General features: G+C 30.6%; 1 protein-coding gene across 2 annotated transcripts; it reads left to right on the top strand.

Moving 5' to 3' along the window:
• The first annotated feature begins 8658 nt into the window (after positions 1–8658).
• LOC100265535 (ABC transporter C family member 10) lies at positions 8659–18597 on the top strand. 2 transcript variants are annotated; one of them, XM_059742292.1, is made up of 13 exons: positions 8660–8990; positions 9210–11304; positions 11642–11962; positions 12035–12121; positions 12273–12860; positions 12929–13093; positions 13240–13534; positions 15067–15281; positions 15378–15683; positions 16050–16113; positions 16188–16427; positions 16514–16668; positions 17538–18597. In XM_059742292.1, exons 1-12 carry the CDS (start codon positions 8806–8808, stop codon positions 16639–16641), a joined length of 4689 nt encoding a protein of 1562 aa, XP_059598275.1. In that variant the 5' UTR covers positions 8660–8805; the 3' UTR covers positions 16642–16668; positions 17538–18597. The 2 variants fall into 2 exon arrangements, with proteins under 2 accessions (XP_059598271.1, XP_059598275.1); XM_059742288.1 differs by having other exon boundaries at positions 8659–8990; positions 11642–12121.
• Positions 18598–23573: the final 4976 nt, after the last annotated feature.

The raw sequence follows: 23573 nt of genomic DNA, 5'->3' as shown, positions 1-23573 counted from the left end.
TTTTTTTGTTACGACTGTTTTAAATATATATATATATATATATTATCTTTATTTTTTCATATTTTCCTTGAAAATTTGAGAAAATAATTTGGTCTACATGCATTCTCATAAAAATTTATATATTTATAGTAAATAAAATATTTATTTGTTTTACAAATATTTTCACATATGAACTAAAGAAAATTATTTATTCATATTATTTTTAAATTTTAAAATAACTAAAGAAATTGTTTATATTATTTTAAAATTTTATCTTTTCATATGAAAATTAATGTCAGTGATTATGATTTTAGGTTATTTATTATTAAGTATGATTTGAACTTATGTCTTGGTTAAAATGTATAATTTTTTAATTATATGAAAGAAAAATAGGTAATGGTTGTAATAATTTATTTAGTTAGAATTTCTTTCATTTAGACTTTAGGATGCATTTGAGTTTTATTTGTTTAAATTATCAAGGAAACACGTGAATAACATAACATCACTAATTTGAATTACAACACCATTAGTAAAACCACAGTTACTAACTGTGGTTTTATGGTTGTTTTGATAAAAAAAAATATTTTAAAAATAATATTAAAATTATAACACCATTAAAATGGGAACGAATTAAAAATAATTATAAAGTTAGGAAATTGTAAAACCACAGTTTGTAACTGTGGTTTTAAGGAAACTTCTTTTAAAACCGCAGTTAGTAACTGTGGTTCTAAGAGAAATTGTAAAACCACAGTTTGTAACTGTGGTTTTAAGGAAATTTTTGTAAGTTCTAAAACCACAGTCACCAACGGTGGTTCTTTACACTTAAAATCCATGTGGATGCTTACGTGGATAAAGAAGACTACTTTGACAAATATTTTCAAATGGATACTATTCTTATGATTTTTTTTTACAAATATATTATTTTGGTCTTAAACTCAAAAGAAAAGCTGTTTCAGTCAACAATCATTACCTAGCAGAAGATAAAACCTTTTTCTTGGTTAACAATATTTTAGGTCCCCCCTTTTCTGAGTTTAAGACCAAAATAATATATTTATAAAAAAAAATGATAAGAATAGTATCCATTTGAAAATATTTGTCAAAGTAGTCTTCTTTATCCACGTAAGCATCCACATAGATTTTAAGTGTAAAGAACCACCGTTGGTAACTGTGGTTTTAGAACTTACAAAAATTTCCTTAAAACCACAGTTACAAACTGTGGTTTTACAATTTCTCTTAGAACCACAGTTACTAACTGCGGTTTTAAAATAAGTTTCCTTAAAACCACAGTTACAAACTGTGGTTTTACAATTTCCTAACTTTACAATTATTTTTAATTTGTTCCCATTTTAATGGTGTTATAATTTTAATATTATTTTTAAAATATTTTTTTTATCAAAACAACCATAAAACCACAGTTATTCAAATTAGTGATGTTATGTTATTCACATGTTTCCTTGATAATTTAAACAAATAAAACTCAAATGCATCCTAAAGTCTAAATGAAATAAATTCTAATTAAATAAATTATTACAACCACTACCTATTTTTCTTTCATATAATTAAAAAATTATACATTTTAACCCAGACATAAGTTCAAATCATACTTAATAATAAATAACCTAAAATCATAATCACTGACATTAATTTTCATATGAAAAGATAAAATTTTAAAATAATATAAACAATTTCTTTAGTTATTTAAAAATTTAAAAATAATATGAATAAATAATTTTCTTTAGTTCATATGTGAAAATATTTGTAAAACAAATAAATATTTTATTTACTATAAATATATAAATTTTTATGGGAATGCATGTAGACCAAATTATTTTCTCAAATTTTCAAGGAAAATATGAAAAAATAAAGATAATATATATATATATATATTTTAAAACAGTCGTAACAAAAAAATTTGTGAAAAGCAAAATTCGAAAATCCCATACTTTTTTATACATAAGTCCCCTTAAAAATATTTGTGAAAATTACAACATAATTGTAATTTTGATAAAAAAATATTTTAAAAATAATATTAAAATTACAACACTATTAAAATATATGCAGAATGAAAATAATTGTAAAACCACAGTTACTAACTGTGGTTTTATGGGTATTTTGATAAAAAAATATTTTAAAAATAATATTAAAATTACAGCACCATTAAAATAGATGTGAATTGAAAATAATTGTAAAACCACAGTTACTAACTGTGGTTTTAAGGGAAATTGTAAAACCACAGTTTGTAACTGTGGTTTTAAGGAAACTTCTTTTAAAACCGCAGTTAATAACTGTGGTTCTAAGAGAAATTGTAAAACCACAGTTTGTAACTGTGGTTTTAAGGAAATTTTTGTAAGTACTAAAACCACAGTCACCAACGGTGGTTCTTTACACTTAAAATCCATGTGGATGCTTACGTGGATAAAGAAGACTACTTTGACAAATATTTTCAAATGGATACTATTCTTATCATTTTTTTTTACAAATATATTATTTTGGTCTTAAACTCCCCTTTTCTTCTCTCTTTTTTTTTAATTGTGATTTAATGACTCAAAAATTAACCCAAAAGTATTGAAAATAATATTAAAAATAATGATTTTTCATTTTCTTATGTTTAATTCATCGTAGAATTATTTTTTTAAAAATCAAATATAATTAAAATAATTAGAATTTTATATATATTTTAAATTATTTAATTTATATATATTTAAGTTAGAAGAAACAAGTAAAAAGTCATTTATTATTTTAAAATTTATTATTTTATTTTTTTATTATCTTTTTCCTATATTTTTCTACTCAAGAATTTTCAACTAAGTCTTTAACTAAATAAGAGGAGAGCTGTAGATATTGAAGTGTCGTTCAATTTCTATGATTGTGAGGGCTACACAAAAATAAGTGGTTTGGTGGCATTGATGCTAACAGCCACCATTTTATTAACTAAATCAACTTATGATTTGTTTAGAATTCATGTTATAAAATTAAAATGAGTTAATCGAATTCTCCAAATCTTCAATTCTTACAAAGTCTTTTGAATTATCAAGATATTCAAAATAAAAAGGGCTTTTTTTTTATGTTTTTTTTTTTAAATTTGAAATCAAATTGTTTAAAACTCAAGCTATGCTACAACTCGAGTCACATTAAGACAAGTCATATAAACTGATGTTGAGGGTAAGTCATACCAAAACCCAAGTTACATCAAAACTAATAAAGGTTAAACTCAAATCACGTATGATAAAACTATAATATATGATAGAACTATATGGTTATATTATTATGTACTAAAGTGCAAATTTTTGTAAATAAAATAATGAAATAATAATATTTCCAATGGTGTTATAGGCTTTGATCATGATTGCATTCAAGTTTCATTTGGGAGTCATTTGAAATTTAAAATCAACCTTTAAATGCCAAAGATAATTCTTTTTAGATTTCTTATTCGGATTTATTAATATTTTGAAAATGTACGTAAATGCTTTGATGTTAAAATCAAAGTTTTATTTCATTAATTTTAAAAAAATGTAAATTGTTTTTATATTTGCTAAAATATTTTTTAAATATGGTTTTAAATATGAAATCAATTATATATATAACAAAAGTAATTATTTCTTCTTCCATTGCTTTATGATAAAAAAACATATCACACTAGATCTTATTAGATAAAACTCCTACAACACTTAACTTGCAATTGAAAAGTTGGACTTATGTTTAATTAATTTTTTTTTAAAAAAATACTAAAATTATAAAAAAAAAATTTATGAAAACATTTTAAAGGTAATTTCTAGGACAAAATGAATGCATAACAATAAAAACATTTTTTTTTAGTTAAGCACAAACTAGAAAGATATTCTAATAGTGACCAAGTTACCAAGCATTTAATTAGAAATATAGAGATGGAAGAAATTGATAGAGATTTTGGGATCATAATTTGTTATGGCTTCCTTCTTTGAGACTTTAAGAAAAAAATTATTCACCTTCTTTAATACCATGTTAATAAAAACTTACAAATGACCTCCAAAAACTTAACCATATGATATATATATATATATATATATATATATATATATATATATATATATATATATATATATATATATATATATATATATATATACTTGTTCCACTCTTGGAAGGCCATGCGTTATATTATCAAATCTTGATTTTTCATATATAAATGTAATTAATGTATCTCCTTCATAAAAGATTTCCCCATAATGTTCATGAATATTTGCTTCTAGAGTAGCCAAATAAGATTTACTTGATCTTATTACTAAAGAGTTAATTTGAACAATTAGAATAACTTGACCTAATTTTAGGTATGGTTCATTTTTTGCTATAAATACATTGTCACAAATAAATTGTCAAAGACTAATTATCATGGATGTTTGTTCATAATAATTATGATGAAGAAAATATCAATTCACAATAATTTTGATAAAGAAAATATCAATTCAAAATTCACTATAATTATGATGAAGAAAGTAAGAAGTGAAAGGATTAAACAAATGTTAATAAGAAAATAACAAGGATACAAAAAGTGAAGAAAAATTTAAAATTTATTAGATACATTCCTTCTAATAATTTGATAAGTTCGAAAGAAATGCATAAGAAGACGTCATAATAACTTGGATATTGATCAATTCAATATGTCTCAAGGAACACACATAAAAGATATTTTATGACAAGGACAAATTAGAAACCATTTTTAATCTTTCATTTTTGTGCAAAAGGAAACATCATGAAATTTGTAATTTACATTTTCTTTTAAAAAAATTATTTGATTTTTAATTAACTTGCATTATTGTGTATTATTGGAGCATCCGTTTAAGAATTGTTCTTTGCCGATGGTCTTGTAAAGATTAAACAAATTTAAAATATATAAAATTTTAATTAATATAAATTATATTTAATTTACTTTCGTATTAAAAAAAATATTTTTCCCAATATCAATTTTCTCTCTTCCCAACACTTTATTATAATCAAATCAGTAAATTCCATTGCTACATTTAGAGATTAGGTATAAATTATTCAATCTAAATAAGTTATTTTAATAGTGTTCCTAATCCTTGAAAATTAAATATAAAAATCTCACTTCCATGAATACACTAAATATACTCATAGGATTATAATATCCATGCATCTAAAAGTATATTTTCTAATCTCATTCTTAATCTTACAAAACCAAATATTAATTATAAATGATGTCATTTTCTCGAACCAAACCTTATATATGTGGTAGTAAATATTGCAAAAAATAAAAATAAAAATCAAGTTAGGAAAATATAGCTTTTTTTTTTTTCTAAACTTCTATTTTAACTTGTACAAAAAATTCTTTTATGTTTGATATGGCTTATATAATACCAATATTACCTTTTAGAAATTGTGAGTTTTGCTTTATCTTAAGTTTTCCATTGGAGCCAAAAACGAGAAGCAAGAGCAAAAGGGGCTGTACATAAACAGTTTACACAAATACCCAAACTATGCCTAACAAAAACACCCTACAACTACCCAAAAATTTATTGGGTCAACCGAATATTTCTTAATCAAAACAACTAGACGACCACCAACTTCCAAATAATAATACTATCTGCCAAGGAATTTTGGATGCTTTGCATCATGACCTTGAGTGGCAGACATAGGAGGCATGGCTCTTTCTGAACGTATCTATCAATATGGAAAGTTGAGGTCCATTAATGAAAAGATGCAATCAATGGCATGATTCCAAATTTATAATTTAAAAAATAACATATTTTTCACATCAATACCTTTCAAAAGACAAAGATATCTTTATTAAAAATGAATGTTTTTTTTTAAATTAAAAATTATATCATTGGAAGTCACCTTTGCTATTAAAAAAGAGTGAATTTTCTAACTTGAATGTGTAAAAAAGACAAAGGAAAAGCTCTATCACTAAAAAAGTTATTTCAAAAAAATTTCTAAGGTGAATATGTAATAGTAAATCAGGTGGCAAGAGGGAAATCAGTGTGTGTGTGTTTTTATTATTATTAATATTATTATTATTGTTATTATTTAACATATTTAGGTCCCCTCTTTCTTTCTTTTTCCTTTTTCTTTTTCATCATGATTTAGGTTGCATAAAAATATAGAAAAAAAAAAATTAGAGAAAATAATTTACTTGTATTTAATTTATCATAGAAATTTTAAAAATTTAAATATAACTAAAATAAATAGACCATGATATTTTTTAAATTATATAATTCTTCATATATAAAAAATAAATTAAATGAATTCGAAGAAATAAATAAAAATAATTTATTAATTTATAATTTTTTTTTCATTTTTCCTCAAAACTTTCTCACTTTTTTTAAGAATTAAACATAAGATAAGAGTTAATTATATATATATATCTATATATATATATATATAAGGTTTAAAATTGAAAGTTTCAATAAGATACTCAATAAGTATCTTAAAATTTTCTACTAATAAAGGGCAGAGCATGTGTGCATGTGTTTGAAGTGTTGATCTATTTATATCATCACATGTAGAGACTTCATCTTAGAAAATGTTTCCCTCTATATATTCAGCTACCATTAAATTACTTCAATAAGAAATGTTTGAAACTTCCAAGAAAATCATTTTTTTTTTCAATAAAACTAACAAGTTTACAAATACTCAATATTCTTAATCTAAACCCTACTAAATAATGCTAGGACTCTATTTAAACCAAAAGTTTAAGTTATTCATTAATTGTTTAATAATGTATGCTAACCTTTAGGGTATGTTTGGTTCTGAAAAATTTGAGAGGAAAAGTTGAAAGAAAGAAATAGTGAAGAAAAATAAAAAATAAAAATAAATTTAGTAAACTATTTTAATATACTTTTTTAAAATTTAATTCATTTATTTTTATTCATTATATAAATATTAAATTTAAAAAAAATTAATTTTTAACTAATTTTAATTATATTTTATTTTCTTTCTTATTTTTTTGTAATAAAATCAAATATGAAAAAAAAAAAATCATTTTTCTTAACATTTTTTTTCTTAGTATTTTTTAAGAACCAAGCATGATTGATACCAAATTGAAAACTTAAAGCTTGTTTAAAAATTATTTTTTAATTCTTAAAAATAAAACATTAGTGATTTTTTTAACAAAAAAATATTCTTTTAAAAACTTGTTTTTACATTTTGTGATAATATATTTTAATTATTTTTAATTATTTTTAGAAATTGTTTTAAGAAATATTTATATAAACACAGAGAATGATTAAAAATAAATTATTAGAAATAAAAATTATTTAAAAAAAATATTTGAAGATATAAAAGAAAGGTTAAAAAATAATTCAGATTCTTAATTTTATTTTAGAAACTATCATAAAAATATTTTTGAAAATGATTTTTTGGAAAATCGTTTTAAAAACTTAAATTATTAGGTGGTAGGCCTAGGGTTGAGTTAAGAGACTTCGTCAGTGGAAGTCACAATGCCATATTTTAATATAAAATAAAAAAACAAAATCATTGGCACACAAACTGAGGATTACTTGAGCTTTATGAAATGATGCCATCAGTCGAATCTACACATATAGCTAGAGAATCTATACCATAGAAATATTATATTGGACAGAAAAACTATATATACAGACACTTGATAATCTTCTCCCTCAACAGCGACATCGTGAAGCATGAGAACAACTCGATTAGTCGTTTGAGTCGAACAACACATTAATATAATGCAAGGAAAGAGAGCAGTGAGGTGTAGAAGAGGGTGAGAAGAACACCCATGATTTGATGAGGCAGAGTGAGATTCTGAATGACCTATGCTCACTAAAAAAGAAGGAAAAAAAAGAGACTGATTTGATGAGGGAGGGTGAGATTCTGGATGACCCATGCAGGTTTTTACCTATATGGATTTTGTAGCACTTCTTCAGCATAATATTTTCTCCACCCCCATGTTCTGTGCTTTCTATAATTGGTTCAAGATGGTTTTCACTTTTCAGTCTCTGAAGTAGCTCCATCTCTCTCCATCTTTTCCATCTTTCTGTTTGTTTCTCAAACAGAAAGATGGAGCTACTTCAGAGAGTGAAAAGCGAAAACCATCTTGAACCAATTATAGAAAGCACAGAACATGGGGGTGGAGAAAATATTATGCTGAAGAAGTGCTACAAAATCAATATGAAGCTTTTTTTTTTTTTTTTTTTTTTGTGGGCTGACTCGGTGCATTGTGATTATTAATTTTCTACTATTTTCTTCTTCTGGGTTCTGTTTTTCTACCTTAAACGCTCAAGTCTTTTTTGTAGCACTTCTTCAGCATAATATTTTCTCTACCCCCATGTTCTGTGCTTTCTATAATTGGTTCAAGGCGGTTTTCACTTTTCACTCTCTGAAGTAGCTCCATCTTTCTGTTTGTTTCTTCATTAATTGCTTTAAATTCTTGGGTCCTTCATATGACGCTTTTTTTTTCTTTTTTTTTTTCCTTTTTTTGTGGGCTGACTCGGTTCATTGTGAATATTAATTTTCTACTATTTTCTTCTTCTGGGTTCTGTTTTTCTACCTTAAATGCTCAAGTCTTTTTTCAGTATTTGGAATTTGGATTGAAATTTTAGCTTAAAAAAATCTGGTTTGGTTTGACATCATTGTCTAACGTATCATAAGGTAAGTGTTGGATCTTGTTGTGGTTTGACATCATTATCTAACGTACGTATCATAAGGTAAGTGTTTGATCTTGTTGTTCTTGTTTTTTTTTTTTTGTGCTCATCCTTTCAGCTTGAGAGAACAGACCTAGTGGGGTTGTTAGCGTGTTTGGTTACTGAGACTCATGGTAAAAGAAAAGAAGATTTTCAATCTTAAAACTGCACACTCCATCCCCAACTTCTTATGAGATTTAAGGTTTTCATTTACTTTCCAGCATTTTTCTCAACAATCAAACAGAGAAATGGGGGGTTTTGCATAAGTTTCCTGAATCTTGTTCACATCGTCTTCTGCTTTCATGTTTCAGTCATCTCCATTGGATCCCATTCTCCCTACTCGTTTTCTGCAATTTCTCATGTTCTATGTCTATGGTCAGTTCAGTTGTTCTTGGATTGTTTCTCCCGATCTTAGGTACCTGGGGCCGTGAAATTAAGTTTAGATCAGTCCTGTATGATAATTTAACTTTTAAGTTCCACAGAAAATTGAAACTATTAGGCATGCATTGATGGTTCTCATGTTCAGTACTACTTCCAAGTTTAAAACACCAAAAATCTAATAAATAACCCTTTGTTTTCTTTACTTTATTACAGCTACAGTTTTGTGAAGGCAAGAAGATACAACATGGGTGAGACTCTCTGGACTGTTTTCTGTGGAAGTTCCTGGTGTTGGAGTAAAATTGGAAAGATATGCAGTTCTGGGTTCCTAGCCATCATCTGTCCATGTTCATGTCTCAACCATATTTTGGTCATTTCTGTTGACATCATCCTCTTGTTCTACTTATTATTTATCTTCATATATAAAGCACCAGCTGTGAAGATCTTATCCCCTCAACAGTCTATATGCTTTTCCACAATGCTAAATTCTGCTGTCTTTCTTAATGGAAGTTTAGGGTTGGTTTATCTGGGTTTGGGGTTCTGGATTGTGGGAGAGAAGCTGACTAAAGAGAACACCATTCTACCTCTGCATGGGTGGCTAGTGGTTTTATTACAAGGCTTCACCTGGTTTTTTCTGGGTTTAGCTGTGAGGTTTAAGAGGCATCAACTTCTACATAATGCAGGGCTGAGGCTCTGTTCAGTACTTGCATTCTCTATTGCAGGTTTTACCTGTGTTACATCTTTCTGGGAAGCTATTGTGGGCGATGCAGTATCAGTTAAGGTGATTTTAGATGTTATATCTTTTCCTGGAGCGATTCTATTGATGTTCTGCACTTTCTCGGAACCAAAATATGCAGGAACTGATTCAGGATTTGATGGTGCTGCCTTCTATACACCTTTGCCAGGCGAAGGAGGCAGTGGTGGTGATAAAATCAATACAGATGCCAGCTTACCTCCTTTTGAGAAAGCTGGGCTTATTAGTAGACTGTCATTTTGGTGGTTGAATTCGTTGATGAAGAAAGGTAAGCAGAAAACTCTCGAGGACAAAGACATTCCACAGCTAAGAAGGGAAGATCGAGCGGAAATGTGTTACTTAATGTTCATGGAACAGCAGAACAAGCAGAAAAAGCAGTCATCTGACTCCCCTTCCATTTTGTCGACTATATTGTTGTGGCAACGGAAACAGATTTTGATTTCTGGCTTCTTTGCATTGATGAAGGTGCTAACACTTTCTACTGGCCCTCTGTTTCTTAGAGCCTTCATCCTGGTTGCTGAAGGCAGAGAAGCTTTTAAGTACGAAGGTTATGCACTGACAGGAGGGCTCTTTCTTATTAAATGCTTAGAATCGTTATCAGAGAGGCAATGGTTCTTTCGAACTAGATTGATTGGGCTCCAAGTGAGATCGTTTCTATCTGCAGCCATCTATCAGAAGCAGCTTAAGCTCTCAAATGCTGCAAAGGGGTCATATTCCCCTGGTCAGATCATAAACTTTGTTACTATTGATGCTTACAACATAGGTGAATACCCGTACTGGTTTCACCAGATCTGGTCAACAAGCGTCCAGTTGTGTCTGGCATTGATTATTATTTACTATTCGGTGGGGCTTGCAACTATAGCAGCTCTGTTTGTAGTAATATTGACTGTTGTTGCAAACTCTCCTATGGGAAGGTTACAACATAAGTACCAGAAAATGCTCATGGGAACACAGGACAAGAGGCTGAAGGCTTTTGCAGAGGCACTTACAAACATGAAAAGTCTGAAGCTGTATGCTTGGGAGACTCATTTCAAGAATGTCATAGAACGGTTAAGGAAAGAGGAATTCAAGTGGTTATTGTCAGTTCTGTCACAGAAAGGGTACAATCTGATTCTGTTTTGGTCATCTCCCATTGTAGTATCAGCTGTTACTTTCTGGGCATGCTACTTTCTTGGAACTACTCTCTCTGCTAGCAATGTTTTCACATTTATGGCAAGTTTGTGCATTGCCCAGGAGCCAATTAGGTTAATCCCTGATGTCATTTCAGCATTCATTGAGGCCATGGTTTCGTTAGATCGGATTGCAAAGTTTCTTGATGCACCAGAGCTGCAGAACAAACATGTAAGGAAGATGTGTGATGGGATGGAGCTCGCAGAATCCGTTTTTATCAAGAGCAAAAGAATTTCATGGGAGGATAACTCTACAAGGGCTACTCTACGAAACATAAATTTGGTGGTTAAGCCTGGGGAAAAGGTAGCTATTTGTGGAGAGGTTGGCTCAGGTAAATCGACACTATTAGCTGCTATTCTTGGAGAAGTTCCACACGTTAATGGCATAGTAAGTACCCCTTTCAATTCCATTTTCTTCCTCATCCATGGGACTAGAATAAATACTCAACAGCTACTTTGTGCACAGTTGTTCTGAGATGAATTACAACAAAGCGGCAGAGAATTTTTATATTCTTTCATGGTTTCCTAAGTAGGAATACAAAAGAAAACAAACTTAAAAACTGAAGAAGTAATGCATCATTCCTGATTTATACACACTTCATTTGGTAGATATTAACATCATGGAAGAAAACAGGGAAGGTAGAAAACTTCATGAGTCCTAAAAGGTTCTAGGAGACTTACTTAGACAAATGTCTTAATACAGATTCTGGATCCATCTTTTCCAGGTTCGAGTTTATGGGAAGATTGCTTACGTCTCTCAGACAGCATGGATTCCAACAGGGACAATACAAGAAAATATTCTGTTTGGGTCTGCTATGGATCCTTACAGATACAGAGAGGCTATTGAGAAGTGTGCCCTAGTGAAGGACCTTGAGATGCTTCCATTCGGTGATCTCACTGAAATAGGAGAAAGAGGTGTTAATCTGAGTGGTGGACAGAAACAGCGGGTTCAACTTGCACGTGCTTTATATCGGGATGCAGATGTATATCTCCTGGATGATCCATTTAGTGCGGTTGATGCACATACTGCAACCAATCTATTTAATGTAAGTACAGTTCTCCTTTGTCAGAAATTATGCTATGCTTTCAGAGTGAACGCTAATGCCTGTTGTGGCCAGGAATATGTCATGGGAGCTCTATCAATGAAGACAGTCATACTTGTGACCCACCAAGTGGACTTCCTCCCTGCATTCGATTCGGTTTTGGTCAGTACAGTTACTTTCTTGGATATCCTTCTTTAACTCTGATTTGACTTCATTTTCCTTTCTTAACAAATAATCTCTAAATCTGGAAGGCAATCTTTGAGTAACAGATGCTTTTAAATCAAACAGTTCAAATGACTAATTTTATTGGCAGTTAATGTCCGAAGGGGAGATCCTGCAAGCTGCTACCTTTGACCAGCTGATGCACTCTAGTCAAGAGTTCCAGGACCTTATCATTGCACACAATGCCACAGTTGGTTCTGAGAGGCAACCTGAGCATGATTCTACCCAGAAGTCTAAAATTCCGAAGGGAGAGATACAAAAGATTGACAGCGAAAAACAGTTAAGAGATTCATTAGGAGAACAGTTAATTAAGAAAGAAGAAAGAGAAACGGGAGACACTGGTCTGAAGCCTTACCTACAATACTTGAAATATAGCAAGGGATTGTTCTACTTCTTTTTGGCAAATCTATCTCATATCATATTCATTGTTGCGCAGTTGGTGCAAAACTATTGGTTGGCTGCAAATGTCCAGAATCCTAGTGTTAGCCAATTGAAACTGATTGCAGTATACACAGGGATTGGATTAAGCTTATCAATATTTTTGTTGCTCCGATCATTTTTTGTTGTTGTTGTAGGCCTTGGGGCATCGCAATCTATTTTTTCTACACTGCTGAGCTCCCTTTTTCGAGCACCAATGTCCTTTTATGACTCGACACCTCTGGGAAGGATACTCAGTCGGGTAAGATGCTTAAAATATATGCATATTACAAACAACAGAAGACTTATTTTTTTATTGTCGTTTTGTAGGTATCTTCTGATTTAAGTGTGGTTGACCTTGATATGGCCTTCAAATTTACTTTTGCTATTGGGGCAGCTGTGACTACTTATGCCAGTTTTGGAGTATTGGCTATTCTTGCCTGGGAACTTGTGTTTGTCATTTTACCAACAATTTATCTTAGTATACTCATCCAGGTAATACACTGCTGTCTCATGTTTTCATAGATGTAGTAGAGGCAGCTGCTTCCCTCCTCATTTAGGCGTGTGTTCCCTGTAAGATATTTTGTACTTCTCTTGGCTTCTCAGCAATTGATCATGTTTGTTTTCATTTTAACAACCAGAGGTACTACTTTGCTGCTGGAAAAGAATTGATGCGAATCAATGGCACGACGAAGTCCTTTGTTGCAAGCCATCTTGCTGAGTCCATTGCCGGTGCTATGACAATTAGAGCTTTCGGGGAGGAAGATAGACACTTTTCAAAGAATTTGGACTTCATTGACATAAATGCAAGTCCATTCTTCTACAGTTTCACAGCAAATGAGTGGTTGATCCAACGCCTTGAAATACTATGTGCTATCGTTCTCTCATCTTCAGCCCTTGCCCTAACATTGCTTCATACGAGTTCTTCTAAATCTGGTAGGTGTTTTTGGCACTAGTTTATACAGCTCGATTACATTTGAATTTGTTAGTTTGCTTGAACACTCCTAACTATCAATTCTCTAAGATGAAATCGTAAATTCGTTCCTCTACAAGTACCATTTGATCACAACCTTGGTTTAATTACAATGATCCTTTCCAGCCATTTGGCTTGATAGTAAGACAAGTCACCATTCAATATTGAGATTTTTATCTTTTTTATGAATTCCACCCATGTTACATTCAGCCTTTCCATCACCCTATTGCATTTTTAACTTGCAGCAACTTGAAGATTTATCTCATAGGAGCCACCCGGATCACTGGCCTAATGACCTGAACTAGCATGCCCAATATCAGCTAGAGATCTGCCATTTTACCCCATTTGTGGATGCTAATAACAAAACCTTCCGTCTCCAAAAGAAAAAAAAACCAAAAATACTCTTATCTCTTTCTTTCCTAGAGGATTCCATAAGGGTACTAAACTACAAACTAAAGACACTACCGAAATTACAGGTCCTTCCTGTACCTAACCCTGCATGCTCAACTATCCATTAGTTGATACAACAAACTAGGCAAAATCCAAGATAGTTTGAATTTACTCACGAGGCTAACTATATGACCAATGAGAATGGACACAAAATTAGAAGGTCCATGCCAGATCCTTCAATTGTCCTTGCAGTTGCTTAAAACTCTCTTTGGTCTAATTTCAACAGTTTTAACTCCCTAGAAGTTTATAACATGTTTAACCTAAGGGGGCCTGTGCAACTTTGAGAATAGTAATTGATCATGTGAATTTTGATCCTTACAAGAGGATACCATTAGGATTTTTCAGTAGGTAAGATCTACAACCAGAAAATGATAAATATGAAGTGTCTGATTATGGCCACAAATGGTAAATTCTCCAAAAGGATCAAAACCTCAAGACAAAAACTGCTTTTCTGTTGCCTGCTATGACTGCTTGCTAGATAGCATATGTTTTTAACTGTAAAAGAAAGAGATCTACAACCCAGGGTCTCCACTAAATTTTCATATTTCTCACTGAAAAGAAGGAACTTCAGGAGAATGAAATATTTAGAGGCACTTCAGTAATGACCTAAAATCCAATAAAATATCCAACATTAAATAGGAAAGTTACCTATCTTAGTTTCCTACTTGACCTTGATGAGTGGAGTGAAATGAATACAAGATAGGGCTTTGTAGATCATGAAACAACAGCTGCCCAGTTGGTAGTAATAAAAAATCACTATAATAAACCCATTTTAGCTCCAACTTTCTCAACATCATAACTAGAAACTTGGGTTATATCAAGAACAAAGTGAGCTAACAAGTCCATGATTCTTACACAATAATCATACAAACAGATCAGTGCATAATCCAAAAGAAAAACCCTTCTACTAACTTCCTACGTGCACAGTATTTGATATTCAAAAACAGCTTGGTCAATGTGATATTTAAAGAAATCTTAGTAATTGACAACCATTTATGGTATTATTGTCTAATGAGCATTTTCGTCGTCAATGTTCTGATGGCAGGATTTATTGGAATGGCATTATCGTATGGCCTTTCAGTGAATGTATTCTTCGTATTTTCTGCCCAAAGCCAGTGCCTTTTAGCAAATATGATTGTTTCTGTTGAAAGATTAGAACAGTACATGAATATTCCTAGCGAAGCCCCTGAAGTCATAGGGAGTAATCGACCGCCACCCAGTTGGCCTACTATTGGTGAAGTGGAAATTTATGATTTGAAGGTATGGTGAAATCAGTAAGAATTTGGGTATCTGTTTCTGTTCTACAACTTCAAGATTTATAGAGATTAATATAGTAGATGAAATGACATTGAGCAGGTCAAGTATCGGCCCAATGCTCCTCTAGTTCTTCAAGGAATCAGTTGCAAATTTGGAGGAGGACAGAAAATTGGGATCGTTGGCCGGACTGGTAGTGGAAAGACAACTCTTATCAGCGCTTTGTTTCGCTTGGTAGAGCCTACAGAGGGACAGATAATTATAGATGGCATAAATATTTCCACAATTGGGCTTCATGATCTCAGATCACGTCTTGGGATCATTCCACAAGAACCAACTCTGTTTAGCGGGTCTATAAGATACAATCTTGACCCTTTATCGCTGCATACTGATGAGGAAATATGGGAGGTTAGTTTCCTATTAATTTGTTGTGGTTGCTAATTTTAGGATTCAATCATGATATGTTACAGATCTCCAAAAGATTCTGCCAGTGATATGAAGCAGGCTTCACTCTTAAGTGCATAGACATTGCAGTTTCTACACTAACAAACTAATTAAACGCTGTCAGATTTTGAATTCCATTGTCATTGATCGAGCTCCTGATATTCTGTGTTTTGGAACACAATGATGTTTTAGAGTGCTATTAAATACCTCCTAATTTTCTTTCCATACCAAATATTTGTCGTGGTAGTCCCTTCAAAAAGTACAGATTCCTAATAAGGTAAATTTACTTTATATCCTACACTAAGATTGTTTCTCATGAATGTGTGAAAGGTTCTGGGAAAATGTCAACTTCGAGGGGCTGTTCAAGAGAAAGAAGAGGGCCTGGACTCCTTAGGTATGAAACATAAAACACACTGGTACCATTCTTTGGATTCAAAAACTCTTGCTAACAATCTGTCTGCCCTACAGTTGTACATGACGGATCAAATTGGAGCATGGGCCAGCGACAATTATTCTGCTTGGGACGTGCCCTACTGAAGAGAAGTCGGATACTAGTGCTTGATGAAGCCACTGCATCTATAGACAATGCAACAGACTCCATTCTCCAGAAGACCATAAGAACAGAATTTGCAGACTGCACTGTAATTACAGTAGCCCACAGAATCCCAACCGTGATGGACTGCACAATGGTGCTTGCTATCAGTGACGGTGAGTTTCTACGAAGGAACATTTCATTCTAGTTGGGATCAATATGGTAAAACAAATTCAAATAACTAGTGCTTTTGCTTCCGTAGGAAAATTAGTAGAGTACGATGTGCCAATGAAACTGATAAAGAAGGAGGGATCGCTGTTTGGGCAGCTTGTCACGGAGTACTGGTCTCGATCTTCAAATGGCAGTAACGCCTCAGGAGATTGGCTCTGAAACTTAAACAGGCTTTGAAGGCTAATGGTATGCTTTTGCAGTTATGAGTTGTTCTACGGTTCTACTTCTACCTACTGGATAGTATCAATATGCAATAATGAATTGCATTTTAAAACATCGTCTCTGGACATGATCACCATGTCTATAAAAGGCTTCTCAAAGATCTTGTGGTTCAGGTCAATATAAACTCAGCTAATTTGCCCAAATTTTACTTTGCCCAAACAGGTTGAGCAGACCAGGGTGTTCTCTTTTTATTACCTTAAAAAAAAAGGAAAATAAATAAAAAAAGAAAAAAGAAAGAAACCTAGATCATGGACTTAAACACTAACTTGAGGTATTGGAAATGGATCACTGGCAGAAGCGTAAACTTTGATCCTCCCATTTTTTGTGGGCATATGGTCTGTTTTGCTTACTAACAGTTGTTATGTAGTGGAAAGGTTTGTAAAGGTACAAATGTACTCTTTCTGTGAGACTGCTGGCTGATCTTTCATTTTCAAAAAAATAATATATAACTCATGCATCTTTTACTCTTTATATCGGACTGGTTGTGGGAAATATATAAACATGGATGAAACAGCTTTTGTTGAAAGAAAAGTGATGGAAAATCCCTCTGGTAGAAAAATTTTATGGGAGAACACCCTTGATGCAAGATTGGATGTTGTATTTCATAAAAAAACTTCCAGGGGTATTCATCCTTCTTAAGTTCATTTTTTTTTCCCAGTTAATTGGTTTATATACCCAATTATCAGTCAATTGGATATTTCATCTTTAGATTATCTGCTGCATTCATCTTATATGGGCATGTGTCTCTCAAATTTGATGGTGAATGATAGCCTTAGTTTATCCATGTGTGGCCATTCTTCTTTAACCATTTTCTTGTTTTCTTCCCACTGCAGCTTCGCAAGCGGCTCTTTGGTCAGGTTGCTGCATGATGAGCTGGATTGTTATGGTTTTTTAGGTCCTGTTTTATCGGAAGTCTCTTGTTAAAGAGTAGTCATGGACCATAGCATCTATTGTCCAGTTGCTACAGGGTAGTCATGGAAGCCCAAATGATACTATGGTTAAGGTGGTGTTTGTTTTTTTACTTAATTCTAAATAGGTACTTAATGTTTAATAGTATTAAATATTAGGTTGTTTGTTTTTATAATATTTTATTTCTATTAAGTATTAAAAAAAAAAATCAATATTGTGAGTGTTTAGCTAGGTTGGCAATTCCGGACAAAATTCCTAAGTGTCCCCTAACTCGGCTTTCCTATTCCTATTTGTACTACTTGACTTTGAAAACTAAGACTTTGCTAAGAGGCCGAGATATGTAGTCAAGTGTGGAGTGATTGAGTGTGAATCAACCCGGTTTTTAATCTTTAAATGTGTTAGAAAGTTGAGAAAAATGGTTTTTGGTGCAAAGCTTTCATTCTTCTGTTTCTGGATCGATCCAAGTGTAGGGGTGGATCTATCCAACTAATGTTTTTTTGATCAAATCTCAGCCATTAGATTAAGGGTTTCTTTTTACACTTTAAAAACCAATCTTCTCTCATTTTCTGGTAAGAGAGACTGCAGAAAACGTGGGGAGAGCAGCCACACTCCAAGTGTTCTTCATTTTCTCATTTTTGCTTTCCTAATTTAGGGTTTTTGATTGCAAAGAAAATCCACTTCTCTTAATATTTTCCAAACTAGTTTTCAATGGATTTTCTTGAGCAATAAATGGGTTGATTCATTCCTTCATTCACATCTCAATCTCTCATTCTATTTGGGTTTATGTAAAAACCCATTTTCTTCTTGTGTGGATTCAAGAAGAGGCCGAGATTGAGCTTGGTGCGGACTCCAAGTGTGCTCCAACAGGAGAAGCTGAAAATGAAGGTACTAGTCAAGTATTCCGGGAAGGATTGATTGGCTTGAGTTAGGTAAAACCTTGTACTCAGTTTTTATTCTTCATAGTGGAGTTTTCAATCGGTGATAGGCCCGTGGTTTTTGATCTCTTCGGAAGTTTTCCACGTTAAAAATCCGGTGTTCATTGTCTCTTTCTCTCACTCTATATTTTGATTTATTTTTTAGGAGTGTTGAAGCATTTGCATGTGTTTTACATTGATAAATTGTTGGGAGAGTGTTGATGTATACATTATTGCTTGTGGATGTTTTGCTTTGTTGAAAAGTTATTGGAAGAAAAAAATTCTTGACATTAAGATAGTCTAAGGTTAGGTAATCTTTGTTGAGAGAATTTTTAAATTGTTCTACAACACCTATTCACCCCCCTCTAGGTGTAGTTCATTATTGAGATTCACATTTTCAAATATGTTATTTTTTCTATTTAAAAAAAGTAATATATTTTGACTTTTTTTATTTAGTAAAAAATTTATAATAAATTATGAAAAAATAGAAAAATAAACAGCATAAATTCTGAAAACAAATTACTTTAACTAAAAAACCAAAAAAAACAATTTCCACCTAAGTCATACCAAAACCCAAGTTATGACTCAAGTCACATATATATAATAAAACTACTATATAGTTCTATTATTTTGTAGTAGAGTGCAAATTTTTATAAATAAAATAATGAAATAATAATATTTCCAATGGTGTTATAGGCTTTGATTGCATTCAAGTTTCACTTGGGAGTCATTTGAACTTTAAAATCATCCTTTAAATACCAAAGATAATTCTTCTTAGATTTCTTGATCATCAATTTTTCATCAATTTTTTGAAAATGTAAATGCTTTGATGTTAGAATCAAAGCTTTATTTAATTAATTTTTAAAAAATATAAATTATTTTTATATTTGCTAAACATATTTTTAAAATATAGTTTTAAATATAAAATCAATTATATAACAAAAGTAATCATTTCTACTTCCACTTCTTTACGGTAAAAAACATATCAGACATGATCTTATTAGATAAAACTCCTATAACACAATCGAAAAACTAGACTTATGTTCAATGAAAATTTTTTAAAATACTAAAATTATCATAAATTTTTATAAAAACACTTTAAAGGTAATTCCTAGTATAAAATGAACCGCATAACAAAAAAATATTTTTTCCTTTTTAGTTAGTTAAACACAAACTAGAAAGATATTCTAATTATAACCAAGTTACTACGCTTTTAATTGGAAATATAAAGATGGAAGAAATTGATAGAGATTTTGGGATCATGATCTATTGTTGCTTCATTCTTTGAGACTTTAAGAAAAAAATTTATTCACCTTCTTTAATATCATGGTAATAAATCTCTTTAGTAAAAAAATTTGCCATAATATTCATCAATAGTTACTCCTAGAACAGCCAAATAAGACTTGTATACTTAATCTTATTACTAATTAAAAAGTCAATTTGAATAATTAAAACAATTTGACCTGATTTTAGGCATGATTTGTTTTTTTTGCTATAAATACATTTTCACAAATAAATTGTCAAAGACTAATTAATGTGGATGTCCATTCATAATAATTATAACAAAGAAAACATTAATTTAGAATTCATAAGGAATGAAAGATAAAACAAATGTTAATAAGAAAAAAAGTGAGGAATTTCTTTTTAAATTTATTAGATACATTCCCTTTAATGATTTGATGAGTTTAAAAGAAATGTATGAGAAGACATCATCATAACTTAGGTACCAATCAGTCCACCATGTCTCAAGGAATCCACCTAATGTCACATTTTTTGTAAGGACAAATTAGAAACCATTTTTAATCTTTCATTTTTGTGTAAAATGAAACATCATGAAATTTGTAATTTACGTTTTCTTTAAAAAATAAGTTATTTGATTTTTAATTAATTTGCATTTTTGTGTATTATTGGAGCATAAATTAAATAAAGTCTTGTGAATATTAAATAATTTAAAAGTATATTAAATTTTAATTAATTTAATTTAATTTTGTATTTTTTTAAAAGATCATTTTTTTCCGAGTTTTCTTTCTTCCTATCACTTTATTAGAATCAAATATGAGTATATTCCATCGCTACATTTAGAGATTAGGTATAAAATATTCAATCTAAATAAATTATTTTAATCTAAATATATTAATACGATTATAATATTCCATCCAAAAGTATATTTTCTAATCTCATTCTTAATCTTACAAAACCAAAAATTAATTACAAATGATGTCATTTTCTCATTCTTAAACTTCAAAATAATAATTCTATCTGCTAAGGAGTTTTGGATGCCTTGCTTCATGACCTTGATTGGCAGACATCTTTCTCAAGGTATCTACCAATATGGAAAGTTGAGGTCCATTGAAAAGATTGAACCAAATTAAAGAGAATTTTTTAAAATAAATTGATTAAAAGGATGAAATAATTTTAAATTTTAAAATTTTAAAAATAATACATTTTTGAGATCAATATTTAGATAATCTGCCAATAAGTTTTAAAAGATAAAATTATTTTTATTAAAAAAAAAATTTTTAATTGAGAATTATTTCATCCTTCTAACCAAATAACCCAACATGAAAATAAATTGGTTTTTTTTTTAAAGTTTAAATCACACCCAAAGAAATTTTTCTTTATCATGCATAAAATATGACCAATATTTCTTTTTTCTTTTTCTTTTTCTTTTTCATCATGATTTAAGTTGCATAAAAATATAGAAAAAATATTAAAGAAAATAAGTCACTTATATTTAATTTATCATAGATTTTTTTTAAATAAAATATAATTAAAAATGAATATACCATTATAGTTTTTAAAATTATATAATCTTTATATATATAAATAAATTAAATAAATTTGAAAAAACAAATAAAAATAATTTATTAATGTAAAATCTATTTTTTTTTCTTTTTTTTCCTCAATATTTTTTTTAAGCATTAAAAAAATTAAAAATAAGATAATAGTTAATTTAATTATATATATCAAAGTTTAAAATTGAAAATTTCAATAACATAATCAGTCTCTTTAAATTTTCGACTAATTAAGGGTAGAGCATGTATGAATGTGTTTGAAGTGTTAGTTTATATCACTGCATGTAGAGACTTCAACTTCGAAAATGTTTTCCTTTATAATATATTTAACTCCCATTAAATTACTTCAATAGGAAATATTTGAAACTGCAAAGAATTTTAAAAAATAAAAAATAAAAAATAAAACTAACAAGTTTACAAATAGTTAATATTCTTAAACTAAACCCACTCTATTTAAACCAAAAGTTTAAGTTATTCATTAATTGTTTAATAATGTATACTAACCTTTAAACTATATTTGATTACCGAAAAATTTGAGAAAAAAATGCAACTAAAAAAGTAAGAGGAAAGAAAAAAAAGGAAGAAAAAAAAAACAGATTTAAATAAATTTATTAAATTATTTTTATATACTTCTTCAAATTTATTTCATTTATTTCCCTTCATTATATAGATTAAAATAATTTAAAAACAAATAATTTTTTAATTAATTTTAATTATACTTGATTTTCTTTCATTTTTTTTGTAATGAAATCAAATATTAAAAAAATCATTTTCTTTAATATTTTTTTTATTTCTCTATTGCTTTTCAAAAATTAAACATAACCTTATGTTTCTAGAATGATACCAACTTCAAAGCTAAAGCTTGTTTAGAAATCATTTTTTAAATAGTTTTCTATTCTTAAAAATTAAACTGTAGACCCCCTACCGGGGAGGAGGAGTTTTTGGCCATTTTTATATGATTACTTCTCTGACCACCGGGAAACGAGCTGCTTTGGGCGGCCATGGGATGGGATGAGGCGAGCTGCTGGTGGCAGCGAGAGACAGCTTGGAGAAGAAGCTGCCAGCAGAGAAAAAATATATGTATTTCTTTGGGGCTGGGGCAGGAAAGCTGAGGGGAAGGGGAGCAAATCCGACTCCAGGAAGCACTCCAGGTACGTTCATTGTGAACCATATTTTTTTATTCTGGGTATCATTCTACTGGATGTCTTTGTTGCTTTATGTGTTCGTTTATACCCTTGTGCTGTTGGTTCTTTCTCTGTTCCATGGATCCAGCTTGAGAAACTGATGAAGGCCTTCGTCTTATCCATCATGAGACACCAGAGACATGGGTTGCAGTTTGGTTTTGACTCTGTATATGTTTTTTTCCACTAATATGAACCCATTTCTCTTTCCATCGTCGCCACTCTCTCAGCTCCATTTTCATTCATCGGAATCTTGTTTCTGTCCCTGAAGTATCATCTTCCCCTCTCATTTCGCCGACACGATAGGACTGTGTTTCGGATCCCAGTCCGATAAAAATGGCTGAACACGCCAAAGGTTCGAGAGCCGCATCTGAATCCTCGCTGGAAAAGATCACCAACGAGTTGCAAGGCCATGATTCGTCATCGTCCGACTCCGTTTCCAATCCTGATAAAACAGCGTCGCCGTCGTCCGTCAAAGCCAAGGATTTCCGCCTCTTTGGACGGGAGAAGCTGGTCCATACAGTTCTCGGCGAAGGAAAACACGCTGATGTATTTTTGTGAAGGGACAAGAAGATCTCGGCTGGAGTACTTGGCGGAGCTGTGCAGAGACGAGAGGATGCCAGCAAGTCTGCGCAGCAGGAACATGAAACTTATCTCTCTCATAAAACGCCATCAATGCTAACTTTAGTTTGCCTTTGATTTTGGGAGTAGCATATTATGAGAGTGCCATTAAAAGTCTCAATTTCCAGTTCTCATCATTAGTCAAATGTTTTTTTTTTTTTTTTTTTTATCCATAAAAGCCAACCATCATTCCATGTTGTAATTTCCATCATCACCACCGACAAGACCAACCCACTACCAATCTCAAATTTTTTCTTTTTTTTTTTAATTCTTTCATATGTTGATGTCTTAATTTAATTTTTAAATTTAATTTTTAAAATTCTGAATTCTTTTAAAATTAATTTTTCAAACTTCATTTTCTCAATTTAATATTCAAAACTCTAATATCCGAAATTTCATTTTTTTAATTTTTTAAATTTAATTTCCAATTTCTAAAATTTCAATTTTTA

This window comes from Vitis vinifera, chromosome 2 (genome assembly GCF_030704535.1).
Source record: "Vitis vinifera cultivar Pinot Noir 40024 chromosome 2, ASM3070453v1".
In the NCBI taxonomy this organism is placed as follows: Eukaryota; Viridiplantae; Streptophyta; class Magnoliopsida; order Vitales; family Vitaceae; genus Vitis; species Vitis vinifera.
The sequence above is the reverse complement of the archived record's forward strand: the minus strand, read 5'-3'. Positions and strand labels throughout refer to the sequence as shown.